Source organism: Myotis myotis, unplaced genomic scaffold, assembly GCF_014108235.1.
Source record: "Myotis myotis isolate mMyoMyo1 unplaced genomic scaffold, mMyoMyo1.p scaffold_m19_p_11, whole genome shotgun sequence".
Lineage (NCBI taxonomy): Eukaryota > Metazoa > Chordata > Mammalia > Chiroptera > Vespertilionidae > Myotis > Myotis myotis.
This window is the reverse complement of record NW_023416315.1, coordinates 9,917,309-9,930,620: the sequence shown is the minus strand read 5'-3', so window position 1 is coordinate 9,930,620 and position 13,312 is coordinate 9,917,309. Positions and strand designations below refer to the sequence as shown.

Below are 13,312 nucleotides of genomic sequence, written 5' to 3'. Positions count from 1 at the left end.
GTTCTGGATGATGTTTGCTCTGTCCTTTGCGGTAATTTTCAATTGTTGTGTGAGGCGGCAATTTCCCGGTGTTTACCTATGCCGCCATCTTAGTTTCTCCAAGCCTTACTGTTGAGACTGAGATTGGACTGAGCCTGGCCACACTCCCTCCTGTGGGATGAAAAAGAAATCAAAGTCTCGGAAAAAAGAAACCCAAATACCCTAACCTAAGTCATTTTTTTTCTATTTTTAATAAAAGAAACCCTTTTCCATTTTATAATTTTAAAGATTTTTAGGGAAAACACCTAAGCTTCGTTTTTATGTTTCTCATCTGACATCTTTCCGGTTCTTTTTTTCCCCCTTTGTCCATCAAATAAATGTTCTTTGTGTATACAATTCTCACTTTTATTTGGTACCTTCTTAGCATTTTGGTGTTCAGTTCATGCTATTATAGACACTTAGAAAAGTGTCATGTTGTGTGCCCTTTCCTCCAACAAGAGCTCAGAGCAGAGTCTGTGTTCTCTATGTCCTCTACATCCTATCTAATAAAGAGGGAATATGCTAATTGACCCTTATGCTGTTGCAAAGATGGTGGCACCCACAGCCAATAAGGAGGGAATATGCTAATTGACTGCCCCACCCTCAAAGATGGCAGCACCCACAGCCACAAGATCGCCAGCAGGAGAGGGCAGTTGTGGGCGATCAGGCCAGCAAGGGAGGGCAGTTGGGGGCGACCAGGCCTGCAGGGAGGGCAGTTGGGGGGAACCAGGTCTGCAGGGGATGGCAGTTGGGGGGTGCCGGGGTCCAACCCCAGCAGGTCCAGGGGTTCCCAAAGGCATAGACGGAGTCGGCGAAGAAGGAAGGACACGGAGACAGTGTTCAGTTGATCAGCAGCCTAGCCAGGATCTCCAGCCAAGTTCTGGTCTGGATCTCCAGAGAGGTTCTGCTGTTTATTGTCTTGTTACATCCGTATTTATACCAGTTGATTTTAATCCTGTCAATTTCTATTACAAAGGTTAGGGCGTTTCTTATCTCCATTCCAGGGAGTAAAGATTATGTAGCTTAAGCATGATTGTTTGTAGTTAAAGTGATTAACTACCCGCCTGGCACTTAGTTAAGGAGTTTCATCCCCTCCCTAACTTCAGGGAAAAATCCCTACCTGGGGAAACAACCTTTCTCAGAGAGGTGACCTTGGTTAAAACACACAGCGCTAAGGGGAGCAAACATATTAAGAACAGTATGCTGTATACGCCAGGTCCCTTGAAACATATGCTGTGCAGATGTTTCTATCCTGCAGCGACTGTGTCAAGCAGCAAGGATGGACCGGCTTCCGGCAGGGGGGGATCAGGCCTGCAAGGGAGGGCAGTTGGGAGGGACCAGGCCTGCAGGGGAGGGCAGTTGGGGGTGACCAGGCCTGCAGGGGAGAGCGGTTAGGGGCGATCAGGCCAGCAGGGGAGGGCAGTTAGGGGTGACCGAGCTGGCAGAGGAAGGCAGTTAGGGGTGACCAGACCAGCAGGGGAGCAGTTTGGGGTTGATCAGGCTGGCAGGGGAGTGGTTAGGGGGTGATCGAGCTGGCAGGCAGAAGCGGTTAGGGGCAATCAGGCAGACCGGCAGGCGAGCGGTTGGGAGCCAGCAGTCTTGTATTGTGAGAGGGATGTCCGACTGCTGGTTTAGGCCCGATCCCTGTGGGCAGTCGACAGTTGGACATCCCCTGAGGGGTCCCAGATTGGAGAGGGTGCAGGCTGGGCTGAAGCACACCCCCCAGTGCACGAATTTTGTGCACCGGGCCTCTAGTCATCCTATAAAAAGCTTTTCTGGGAAGGTTTCAAAAATTAGCATTATTACTTATTCTTCAAGATCTAATCCTTATAGATTTGAAACAGAATTCCCAAATCAGTGAAAATGGTCTAGTTTTGAATTGCACGCATGTATCTATAAGACAAGGGACTAATTTTATAATTATATCAGCTTATTAATTCGCCATAGTGATTAAATGGTATAAAGTAGAATACTCGATTTGGAAGATTCAACTTTTTGCTAAATACATCTACTTAGGAGGCAAAGCAGTTAGCAGAAGATTTTTGATCAGCATGGGGACTCTCTCTATATATATAAAAGGCTAAGTGACCGTCCCACTGGCCAGTACCTATGATGCACACTCACCACCAGGGGGCAGACGCTCAATGCAGGAGCTGCTGAGCTGCGGTGACTTGGCAGCAGTGGTTCTCAGGTGACACACCCCGGACCAGAGAGGAGGGAGCCTGATTTCTTGCAGGGCCGTGCGATTTCATCTCCAGCCATGGGTTATGTTGTTGCTGGGGCACTGTGGGCCCTGAATCTGGTTTACTGCACACTTGCGTTTGCATTCCACACCCTGTTCAATAGCAACTTTACAGAGTGCCCTCTCCCACTCTGGATCCCCCTGGGGGATGTCAGAGGACCGGTTTCGGCCCGACCCCCACAGGCCAGGCCGAGGGACCCCACCTGCCAGCGAGACCTTGCTCACTCCACAGACACCCTCCTAGCTGTGGTGCCACCCAGGTGCAGCAGGCTGGGGAGGGACCATGGGAGGGTGGCTCCAGGGTGTGTCTGGCCCATCTGTCTCACCCAGTCCTGCCCCGCCAGCCACCACCGGGGACCGCCTGCACTAGTCCCTGCACCAGAGCCAGTGCAGTGAGCTGGAAGACCCGAGCGTGAGTTTTCTTTCATTTTTCTCCCCTCCCCCACCCACCCTCACTCCGCAGACGCCCTTCGAGCTGTGGTGCCACCCCAGGAATTCTAATTAATTTCCTTTCAATGTGCATGAATCCACTACTATTATATATTACTAAAGGCCTAATGCACGAAATTTGTGCAAGGGGCTTCGCACTCGCAGCCCCGCTGCCTTGGCTCTCGCAGCCTGGCTGCCTCATGGCCCGGCAGCCCCACAGTCCCGCTCACTGGTTGTTCCGGAAGGTTGTTCCTGAAGGTTGTATCACAGTCGCCATCTGGTCTAATTAGCATATTAGCTCTTTATTACGTAGGATTACATTTATCTGACTTCGTTTATCAGGCTCCATCCAGGTGGTAGAAGAGCCTGGTAAATTCTGCTTTCCAGAAGTAGTACTTTATTTACCCAGCCATTGATGTTTACTGCTTTTAGGCTTTGCTGGATACATGCTGAAAAATGTTTTCTTTCTAGCTAAACCTATTTTCCAGGTTCCATAAAACTTCTAATTTCCACATTGCTATCAATTTCAATACCACAGCACTTTCTAATTTCAACCACTGGGTCTTCTATTTTAGATCGAGCATCTGATCTAATTTCTCTTGCTATTTCAGTGTATCAGTAGATGAAATATTTGTATCTACATTAATTTTAGAAATTGTAGGAATTGTTATTTTTTATTTACTTAGGCCTATTTTCCCTTTGTGCTTTTCCCTTCCCAAGTTGGGGGACACCTTCCTTTGTCTGGGCCTTTATTATGTCTCATAGCCATTTATTTTCTATCAAGCTTCATTCCCAGCAGGTGCTCATCATTGTTTTTCTGACTGATTGATCTCTTTCTTTTGCCCAATACATTTTAGTGTGCATATTATATATACTTAATTGTTTTGGGTTTTCAAAATAGTTATTCAACACAAATATGAAGGACAATGACTTGGCAGTATTTTCAAATTTCAGTAGAGAACTAGTCACTTTTTGTGTCCAGTTCTCTCATTAAATAAAAGTTGGCTGTAGTTTGCTGACTTAGATTATTTTTATTTGTGTAATCAAAGAGTATATCAAGTTCAAGTATATACATATTTTCTTTTTTGAGAGTTAGTCAGGGAGTGTAAACTGTATGTCTGCAGGGCCAGGCAGGTAACCTAAATGAGTGACAATGGACTGTGTATGGCAGCAAATAATGCTGCTGATATTCCAGGACTGTCCTCAGTAGGTGGCGATGTGAAGGTAGGGATGTTGGTTTTTTGTTCACTGCAGTGTGTACTCTCCAGAGAGCAGTGTCTGTGACATCGCAGGGGCCAATAAGTATTTGCTCAATGAATGAATGTGCTAAAATATCAATTAAGACCATCTGAATTTTTAAATATATTGGCACCCTCAAACTATAAAAAATTAAATAATTGAGTCAGTTATTTACCTCTGTTTTTTTTTTTTTTCTGAATTCAAAAGGGCTGTGTCTGTTTTTCTTGGTCAATTTCAGTAAAGTCTAATGGACTGTTAGATTAATTATTTCATTAAAATGAGATTGGAATTTAAGCTTTAACATATATTCGCAAATTCTTTTTGGGAGGTTCCTGATAAATACTTTAACTGCAATTACATAGTTGATTAGTCACTTATATCAAGATATTTAATCAGAAGTTATATTATAAATGTTTTAAGTGATACTATTTTGTGCCATTTAATTGCTGATCTACTTTCTGAGTTCTATGTATGTTGTCTGTCAGTTGCTTACTGTGCAAAGAAAACTTTTTCCTCTAACTCCATAGTGTCTGAATCAAACACAAAGACATTTCAGAATCCCTTGAAGTAGATGTCCAGAATAAAATACCCTATTTTTGATGTTTTTTAAACTTTTACCTTGAGGCCAGAAGTAGAGTAAAATCTTATTCTAAAATAGTATTTTAAACTAGCTGAATTTGCTGTTCAGTAACTTATTTTGCCTCTTCTAATTTGTTGTCGCTACCAAATTTTTATATGGTGTATTTAACATAGGCTCACATGCCGTTGTATCATGTCATTTTATCACTTATCATTATTCTGATTTAAATAATATTTAACAAACATCTTTTGCAGAGTCAACATTTTCTTTGCATATTTAATGCCAAGAAACACAGACTGAATTGCTTGCCAAAAACTGAGTGTAATTTTTTCCCCCCTCAAATTTGCCATTTATTAAATGTAAAGACTGCTGGTAGGATATTTCCTTCTGGATTTTGACTTTCAGGGATGGATTTTAGTGAAAAGATAGGAAAGATTTAGTGATTAACATTTACAGGTAAAGAGTTTAGACAGTTCTAATGGGCTCCTCTACGTTGTTAATTCCACTTAACAGAACTGATTTCTTCAGTCATCTGTGAATGCATATGATGAGTGAGTCTGTTGGTCTAAAATGTCTCATGATGTTTCACAGTTAGAGATTAATAAGTCATACTATTACTTTCAGGAGCTGGTGATGATACACGAACTTGGGGACCACCTTTTGTGGGGACAGAAAGTACTTATTTTCTCAGTGTAAATCGAAATAAAAAAGTAAGAATATAATTCTTTTCTGCTTTCTTTGTGTAATTCTCTTATAAAAACAAAACTTTTGATATCCTGGTTTGTTTGTTTTTACCCTTTTCTGTAGATGTAATTAATATTTTAAATAAGGTGAAATTTTATTCATTTGACAGTTACAAATAGAAACAATAGACCTTTTTACTAATCTTCCCTACTAACTTAAAACAAGAATTGATAATGGAAATAATTTTATTAAACTTATTAAGTGGTTCTTTACATTTGTTATTATTTTGGAGATTGATAACTGCCTAAAAGTGGGTATTATAATTTGAAGCATTTTTACTGTAATCCTTGCTACATTCTAACATATCTAAATTGCAAATAAAATAAGTAAAGATGATTTAAATATTTCTTCAGGAGGAAAATACATTTGCTTTAAGAGGAGAATCTATGGTATGATTTGCTCCCTTATTGAACTGTTATTATTAACAAAGAATTTTATGATACCATTTTAATATACATATTTTAATTTTTAGAGTATAGCTGTTAATATCAAGGATCCAAAAGGGGTGAAAATCATCAAAGAGGTACAGTATACTCAATGAAAGGCATCTTACCACTGGGGTTGTAATTAGGGATATGAGCAACAGAGTAAATGTGTTTTAAAACTTTATTTAATTGACAATCTGTAATCTTTTTGTACATGCCATTTAAGAACTTAACTTTTACTTTTATAGTAAGTATAATTTGCTTTATAATTTCTTTTATATTGTGTATAATGTTTCTTCACACTGTGAAGGTAGGTATTCCATTGTAGTACTGGCTGCTATTGACTGAGTGCCTCCTCTGTATCAGATCTTAGGCTTGAGCACTTTACTTACATTATCTTCTCAAATCCTTAGAATACATGAGGTGTTGCTAGTAGAGTCTTCATTTCACAGGTGTGAAATGAGTCTGATGGGGCTTAAGTGATGCTGTAAAGATCACATAGCTAGCAAAAGGAGGAGCTGAAATTTTGAACCCTGGGTCATGTTACTGGCCAACACTTTTTCTTGTTGTTAATCCTCACCAGAAGATATTTTTTCCATTGATTTTGAGAGAGAGTGGAAGGGCCCTTCATTCTCAGGCACTTCTTTTTATCTTCTCTGTAGTTATTATTATTACTAGTGACCTGGTGTGCGAAATTGTGAGCCCCCCCCCCCCCGCCTTGACACCCTAACCTCTCTACCTAGAGCTTGAGTGCGCCTGGCCACACCCCCACCCCCTACAGTCTTCTCTGGCTGCTTCAAGCCCCACCTTCGGTCCTGCGAGTCGCTTCAGGCTGGTCCTGCCTCCTCTGGGTGCCTCCCTACTTTCGCCCTGTCTCTGGAGCAACACGGCGGCGTCCCCCCACTGCACACGCACACGCAGCCTCCTGCTGATCGGTCGTTATGGTGTGAGGGTGTCATGACTATTAGCATATTAGCTCTTTATTATATATCTAAGGGATTGTTCTTTCCTTAATTCTTCTCTTTCTGCTCTGTGTTTCTTAGTTTCATCTTTAGTTTCAGCTCCTACTTCTTTGCTTTTATTTCAGGATATTCTGATATTTTATCTAGTCAAGGTTTCATGTTTGATTGAACAGATACGGCACCATTTCAATAGGGCTTCTCAATGGGGCAGTGTTGGGTGGAATTCATAACTCTTACTACTAAGACATTTGAACATTTTAGGCCAACATGTATCATTCTGACCAAAATAAATGAATTGCTGGGACTTCCTTTTCACGCTCCTTGGGTCTTGCCAGTGTCCACCATACTATAACAATTTTAAATTACATTTCATTGTGGGCTTGATTTCTCTAATTGTTAACAATAAAGTACATTTCAGCTCATAATAAACTTTGGTTGTCTGGAGACATTATTCATGCCTATGGGTTTTAGCTAGTTATATCACTTAAAAGTTATGCATCTTACAGCCTAGAGGAAAAATTATTTTTGCCTAGTTTTTTTTTTTATTCTTCAGGGCATGGATTTCTTTTTTGACCTTAAGAATAGTAAAATAACATCTTTACTAGTATTCAGACCTTGGCGGCTATTATGGCTAATATAATGAGTCTAGATTATAGAAACGGTTCCAAAGTATTATACCAACCCAACAGTGGATATGTGAGAGCCCCCCAAAATGTGACTCCTTTGTCAAGTAGGTTAACCAAAAACAGGTTGTGTGGAAAACAAAACTCTGCTTAAAAAATCTATGTGGAGCCTGGTATTTCCATGGCAATATGATATGATAACTTTCTAACATGTTATCTATATTTCAGATACTTTTCCATGTTAGTTGACAGTCACACTATCCATACTGTGTCTATAGAACAATGTGATTGGTTTTGTTTTCCTCCAACATTATACTGTGAAACATAAAACATAACAAAAACATTGAAAGATGCAACAATTTTAACATTTTGCTATATTTGCTTATTTACATATGTATTCATATGTGTATGCATATGTTTATGTGTGTATTTTTGAACCATTTGAAAGTAAGTGGAAGATGTTATGAAACTTTGTCCTTAAATCCTTCAGAATACATCTCCTACAGATAAGGATATTCCTTGACATAATATTTAAAAATTATTTTATGATTTTTTAAACTCATAAATATGGTTACATTATCATTATCACTTTCTCCTCTACTTCTGATGTTGCTCATCCATTCTGTTCCTAAGTTACACCTAATAAAGAGAACTCAGAATTTGGTACGCTATATTTCAAATTGATTTTAGTTCTTATTTTACTCTGTGCCTGGAAGGAAGAATTAGTTTTTCCCTTTCAGAAAGAAAGAGATGGTGGGTTCTCTAAGTCACAATTTTTTTTTTTTAAATTTTGGGCAACATTCTAGAAGAGGTTATTTGGTAATTTGTGAGCAACTCGATGAGGCAGAGGTGATCAGCAGTAAAAGTGGGAACCAGTCTTTTTTTTTTTTTTTCTTCTTACTTTACTTTCTAGTAGATTATTAAGTAAGGGAATCCAGTAAACAAATTTCATCTCTACTGGAGCAGTTAACTTGTATAATACTTGAAGGTAATGTGGAGATCAGTGTAACTCAGAAGTTTTCTGATGGCTCTGATTTTAACACTGTTGTGTTTAGAATTTTTATGAATGACTTTGCTAAAGCTATAGGAAACATACATGATATTGAAATGGGTGAACATCCTCAAACAAGAGAGGGAGAGGTAATATTTTGGATGACACATTCACTAAGAATATCTATCTAGTAAGTAGCTAATTTTTATTTATTTAAAATAAACATTTATAAAATGGAGAAAAGGATAATTTCTGCCCTATATCCTTTTCCAGGGATATTTTATCAATAAATATCAAAATGCATATATATAGAGTTCTTGGGTATCATAAAAAAACTACTGGGTATCTTTATCAGGAGAAATCTTTAGCTCTTAAACTCAACTTTTGCATACTTTTTTATCACATTGTACTCTCAGACTGCATGTTACTTTGAGTACATTTTTAGTTAAAAATAGTTTTTCTTGTTATATAAGTTATAACTGTTCATGGGCAAAAGGATTAATATTTTAGCATATCATATAAAATGTCTTTACATCCTTGAGTACCAATTTTTCTCCCCCAAACATGAGATAATACCATGTACATTGTTTTTTTTATCTGATTTTTTTGTTAATTAAAATATTTTGAATACTTTTCTACTAGGATAAGTTATTCATTATATTTATATTTGTGTTTTGTGGAAACAGTGAATTTGTGCTCCATCTGGATACTTTATATGGATTGAGTTGTCATTTAGGATCCCATAGAAGTCTAAAAAATGCAAATACCCTGCATTGTTAAAAAATTTGTTTTTATTGTGGTAAAATATATACAATGAGAATTTCCATTTTAATAATTTTCAAGTTTACAATCCAGTGGCAGTAATTACATTTAGTGTACAACCATCTATCTGTTTCTAAAATACTTCATCACTCCAGGCAGTAACTCTGTATACATTAAGTAATAATTCTCCACTTCCCTCTCTACCCAGTCCCTAATAATCTTTTATCTATTTTTTGTTTCTGATTTTTCCTATTCTGGATATTTCATGTAAGTGAAATTATACGATATTTGTACTTTTTTGTCTGGTTAATTCACTTAGCATAATACTTTCAAGGTTCATTCATGCTGTAGCATGTATAGAAACTTTTAATAGCTAATAATATCCCACTTTATGGATGTATCTGTCTGTTGTTGGACAGGAGGTGTTTCCACCTTTTGGCTACTGTGAATGGTGCTGCTATGAACATTTGCAAACAAGTATTGGTTTGAGTCCCTGTTGTCAATTCTTTTGGGTATGTGCCTATGAGTGGCATTGCTGGGTCATATGGTAATTCTATATTTAACTTTTTGAGGAACTGACATGAGTTTTTTAAAACAAAAAATAATTTATTAGGTGTCATTTGCGTAAGGTACTATTTTATGCACCATGCAGAAATATGACCAGTGTAAAAGCGTAGGTGTGCTTGATATAGTTTGTCTTCTTTAGTGCCTGCCGGAGTGAGTGCCTTGTAAGTAGTAAATAGAGGCTCAGAGAAATATTGTGGAATAAATTGATGTGTAAATATAGATTTGTGTTGTATTTCATACTAACCCCTGCCGTCCCTCCAAATCCCCAAGCAATACTTTGTAGAAAATTAATAATAAATAAATGTATATTTATTGGGATTCTCCCTGGAGCATGCTACATGGAGTTGCCCACAGGAGAAACAGGTCAAATGGTAATTGGCACCTAAAATTCGGAAGAGATGCCTATGCTTGAAACTTGGGGTGCATGCTTAAGCCTTCCTATCTTAACATATTTGTCATTCCTCCCTCGTCGGTGGTCAGTGAGGCTCCTGGTGCATCTGTGTCAGGAGCTCGGGAGGATGACAGCTTATTTCCTTAAATGTGTCCTAAGTTCTCCCCTCCCCCTGAATTTGGTTGTCAGGCAATTCCTTATACACCGTCCCAATTTGGTGATGCAGTAATTGCATTCAATTTTTAATAAGAGTATATTTTTATTGATTTCAGAGACGAAGGGAGAGGAAGAGAGAGATAGAAACATCAATGATGAGAAACAATCATTGATCGGCTGCCTCCTGCACGCCCCAGCCTGGGGACCGAGCACACAATCTGAGCATGTGTCCTGCCTAGGAATCGAGCCGTGACCTCCTGGTTCATGGATCAAGACTCAGCCATCAGCCATACAGGCTGGGCTGTTTCAGATAGTTATTGATACACTGGGTTACAGTTTAATAGTTTAAAAAATGGTTAACTTAATGTATTTAACACACTGGAAAGAAAGCACCTGAAAAGTTTGAGAAGATGTAAGAAGCATGTTTACATGTGCTTATATGTGTATGTTGTAATGAGGGATATCACATAATAAGGATGGAGAAATAGTAGAGTCATTATATTTTGTTTTTTAAGGGTTTAAAAGATGTTTTTCATGTATTTTCTTTACTTATATTCTGCCGGGAGCCGGTCCATGCTTGCTGTTTCAAGGGACCTGACATATATGGCATACTGTTCTTAATAAGTTTGCTCACCTTCTTGGCACTATGTGTTTTAACCAAGGTCTCTGAGAAAGGTTGTTTCCCCAGGTAGGGATTTTCCCCTGAAGTTAGGGAGGGAATAAAACCTCTTAACTAAGTGCCAGGTGGGTAATTAATCACTTTAACTATGAACAATCATGCTTAAGCTACATAAACTTTACTTCCTGGAATGGAGATAAGAAACGCCGTAACCTTTGGAATAGAGATTGATAGGATTGGAATCAACTGGTATAAATACAGATGTAACAAGACAGCAAGACTCAGAACTTAGAAGACAGAGCTTAGAACACAGAACTCAGAAGACAGAACCAAGAGAGACAGAACCTACAAAGAATGTTCTCTAGAGATAGAAGAACTTCGCTGGAGAGAACATGGCAAAAGTTCCTGGACAGAAACTGGCCTCAGAACCTAGAGACAGAACCTAGCGAGAGAACATGGCAAAAGATCCTGGACTGAACCTGATTACAGAAATTGGCAAGAGAACCTGACTAGAACCTGGTGACTGAACCTGGCTGGAGAACCTGGACAGAACCTGGCTGGAGAACCTAGCGAGGGAACATGGCTACAGAACCTGGCTGGAGAACCTGGAGAACCTAGCAAGAGAACATGGACACAGAACCTGGCTGGAGATCCTAACCAGAACTTCGCTGGAGATCCTGAACAGAACTTGGCTAGAGATCCTGGCTAGGCTGCTGATCAACTGAACGCTGTCTCCGTGTCCTTCCTTCTTCGCAGACTCTGTCCACAACTTTGGGGACCCCTGGACCTGCTGGGGTTGGACCCAGCATCTGGCGCCCGAACAGGGACCCCTAGGTAAGCGCCCCGCACTCGGGACAGATCGGACTCCACCGTAGGAAGAGGGTGGATAGTCTTCGCTGACTCCGTCCACACCTTTGGGAACCCTGGAACAGGATTCCCCTAGGTAACCCCCCCCCCCCCATTGAGAACCCCACACTCGGGACGGATAGGACTCCACCAGGGTACTGCAGACCCCCCTATAGAGGATAAGTAGGGTAAGAAGGTGGATAGTTCAGAACTTAGATTGAGAAGATGTGCCATACTGAGTCCAAAGAAAGAAGACTTTGTATTGATCTTTAGATTAAGAAGATGTGCCATACTGAGTCTAAAGAAAGAAGACTCTGTATTGATCTTTTAACACATATGCTTGCTAGCAGAGGAATTAAGGTTACTCCCAGTCAGACAGAACGTTTTATACAAGAAGTATGTCCATGCTTTTCTGAGGAAGGAAAGGTAAATGTAAAGGCATGGGAGGAGGTAGGCCCAAGGAGCCTTATCCTTAACCCCACTGCAGCCTTTCCACCCCAGGAAAGTGCAGGATTGACAGGCTCTCCGTGGGGTGATAGATCAGGACTCAGGTAATAGCGGAAAGCGCCAATCCTACTCTTAAAATGGATACAAAAGAGCATTTTGGATTTTTCTTTTGAATGCCTGCTTTTAAAAAATAAAAAAGGGGGAATTTGCCGGGAGCCGGTCCATGCTTGCTGTTTCAAGGGACCTGACATATATGGCATACTGTTCTTAATATGTTTGCTCACCTTCTTGGCACTATGTGTTTTAACCAAGGTCTCTGAGAAAGGTTGTTTCCCCAGGTAGGGATTTTCCCCTGAAGTTAGGGAGGGAATAAAACCTCTTAACTAAGTGCCAGGTGGGTAATTAATCACTTTAACTATGAACAATCATGCTTAAGCTACATAAACTTTACTCCCTGGAATGGAGATAAGAAACGCCCTAACCTTTGGAATAGAGATTGATAGGATTGGAATCAACTGGTATAAATACAGATGTAACAAGACAACAGGAGACAGACCTTAGAAGACAGAACCAAGAGAGACAGAACCTAGAGACAGAAGAACTTCGCTGGAGAGAACATGGCAAAAGATCCTGGACAGAAACTGGAGACAGAACCTAGAGACAGAACCTAGCGAGAGAACATGGCAAAAGATCCTGGACTGAACCTGACTACAGAAATTGACAAAAGAACCTGACTAGAACCTGGTGACTGAACCTGGCTGGAGAACCTGGACAGAACCTGGCTGGAGAACCTAGTGAGGGAACATGGCTACAGAACCTGGCTGGAGAACCTGGAGAACCTAGCAAGAGAACATGGACACAGAACCTTGCTGGAGATCCTAAGCAGAACCTCTCTGGAGATCCAGACCAGAACTTGGCTGGAGATCCTGGCTGGAGATCCTGGCTAGGCTGCTGATCAACTGAACACTGCCTCTGTGTCCTTCCTTCTTTGCCGACTCCGTCTACGCCTTTGGGAACACCTGGACCGGCTGGGGTGGGACCCCGGCATATGGCGCCGGAACAGGGACCCCTAGGTAAGCCCCACTCTCGGGATGGATAGGACTCCACCGTAGGAAGAGGGTGGATAGTCTTCGCCGACTCCGTCCACACCTTTGGGAACCCTGGAACAGGATTCCCCTAGGTAAGCCCCCCACCTTGAAAACCCCCACACTCGGGACGGATAGGACTCCACCAGGGTGCTACAGACCCCCCTATAGAGGATAAGTAGGGTA

At 40.6% G+C, this 13,312-nt stretch overlaps 1 protein-coding gene across 5 annotated transcripts in view; it reads left to right on the top strand.

The window, feature by feature from the left end:
• SUGCT (succinyl-CoA:glutarate-CoA transferase) overlaps positions 1-13,312 on the top strand; it is a 556,817-nt gene that overhangs the window by 9,998 nt on the left and 533,507 nt on the right. For all 5 annotated transcript variants that reach the window (XM_036327439.1, XM_036327436.1, XM_036327438.1 and 2 more), the window contains exons 4-5: positions 5,133-5,218; positions 5,725-5,775. In XM_036327439.1, coding sequence (XP_036183332.1) covers positions 5,133-5,218; positions 5,725-5,775 — 137 coding nt within the window. The remainder of the gene's footprint in view (positions 1-5,132; positions 5,219-5,724; positions 5,776-13,312) is intronic.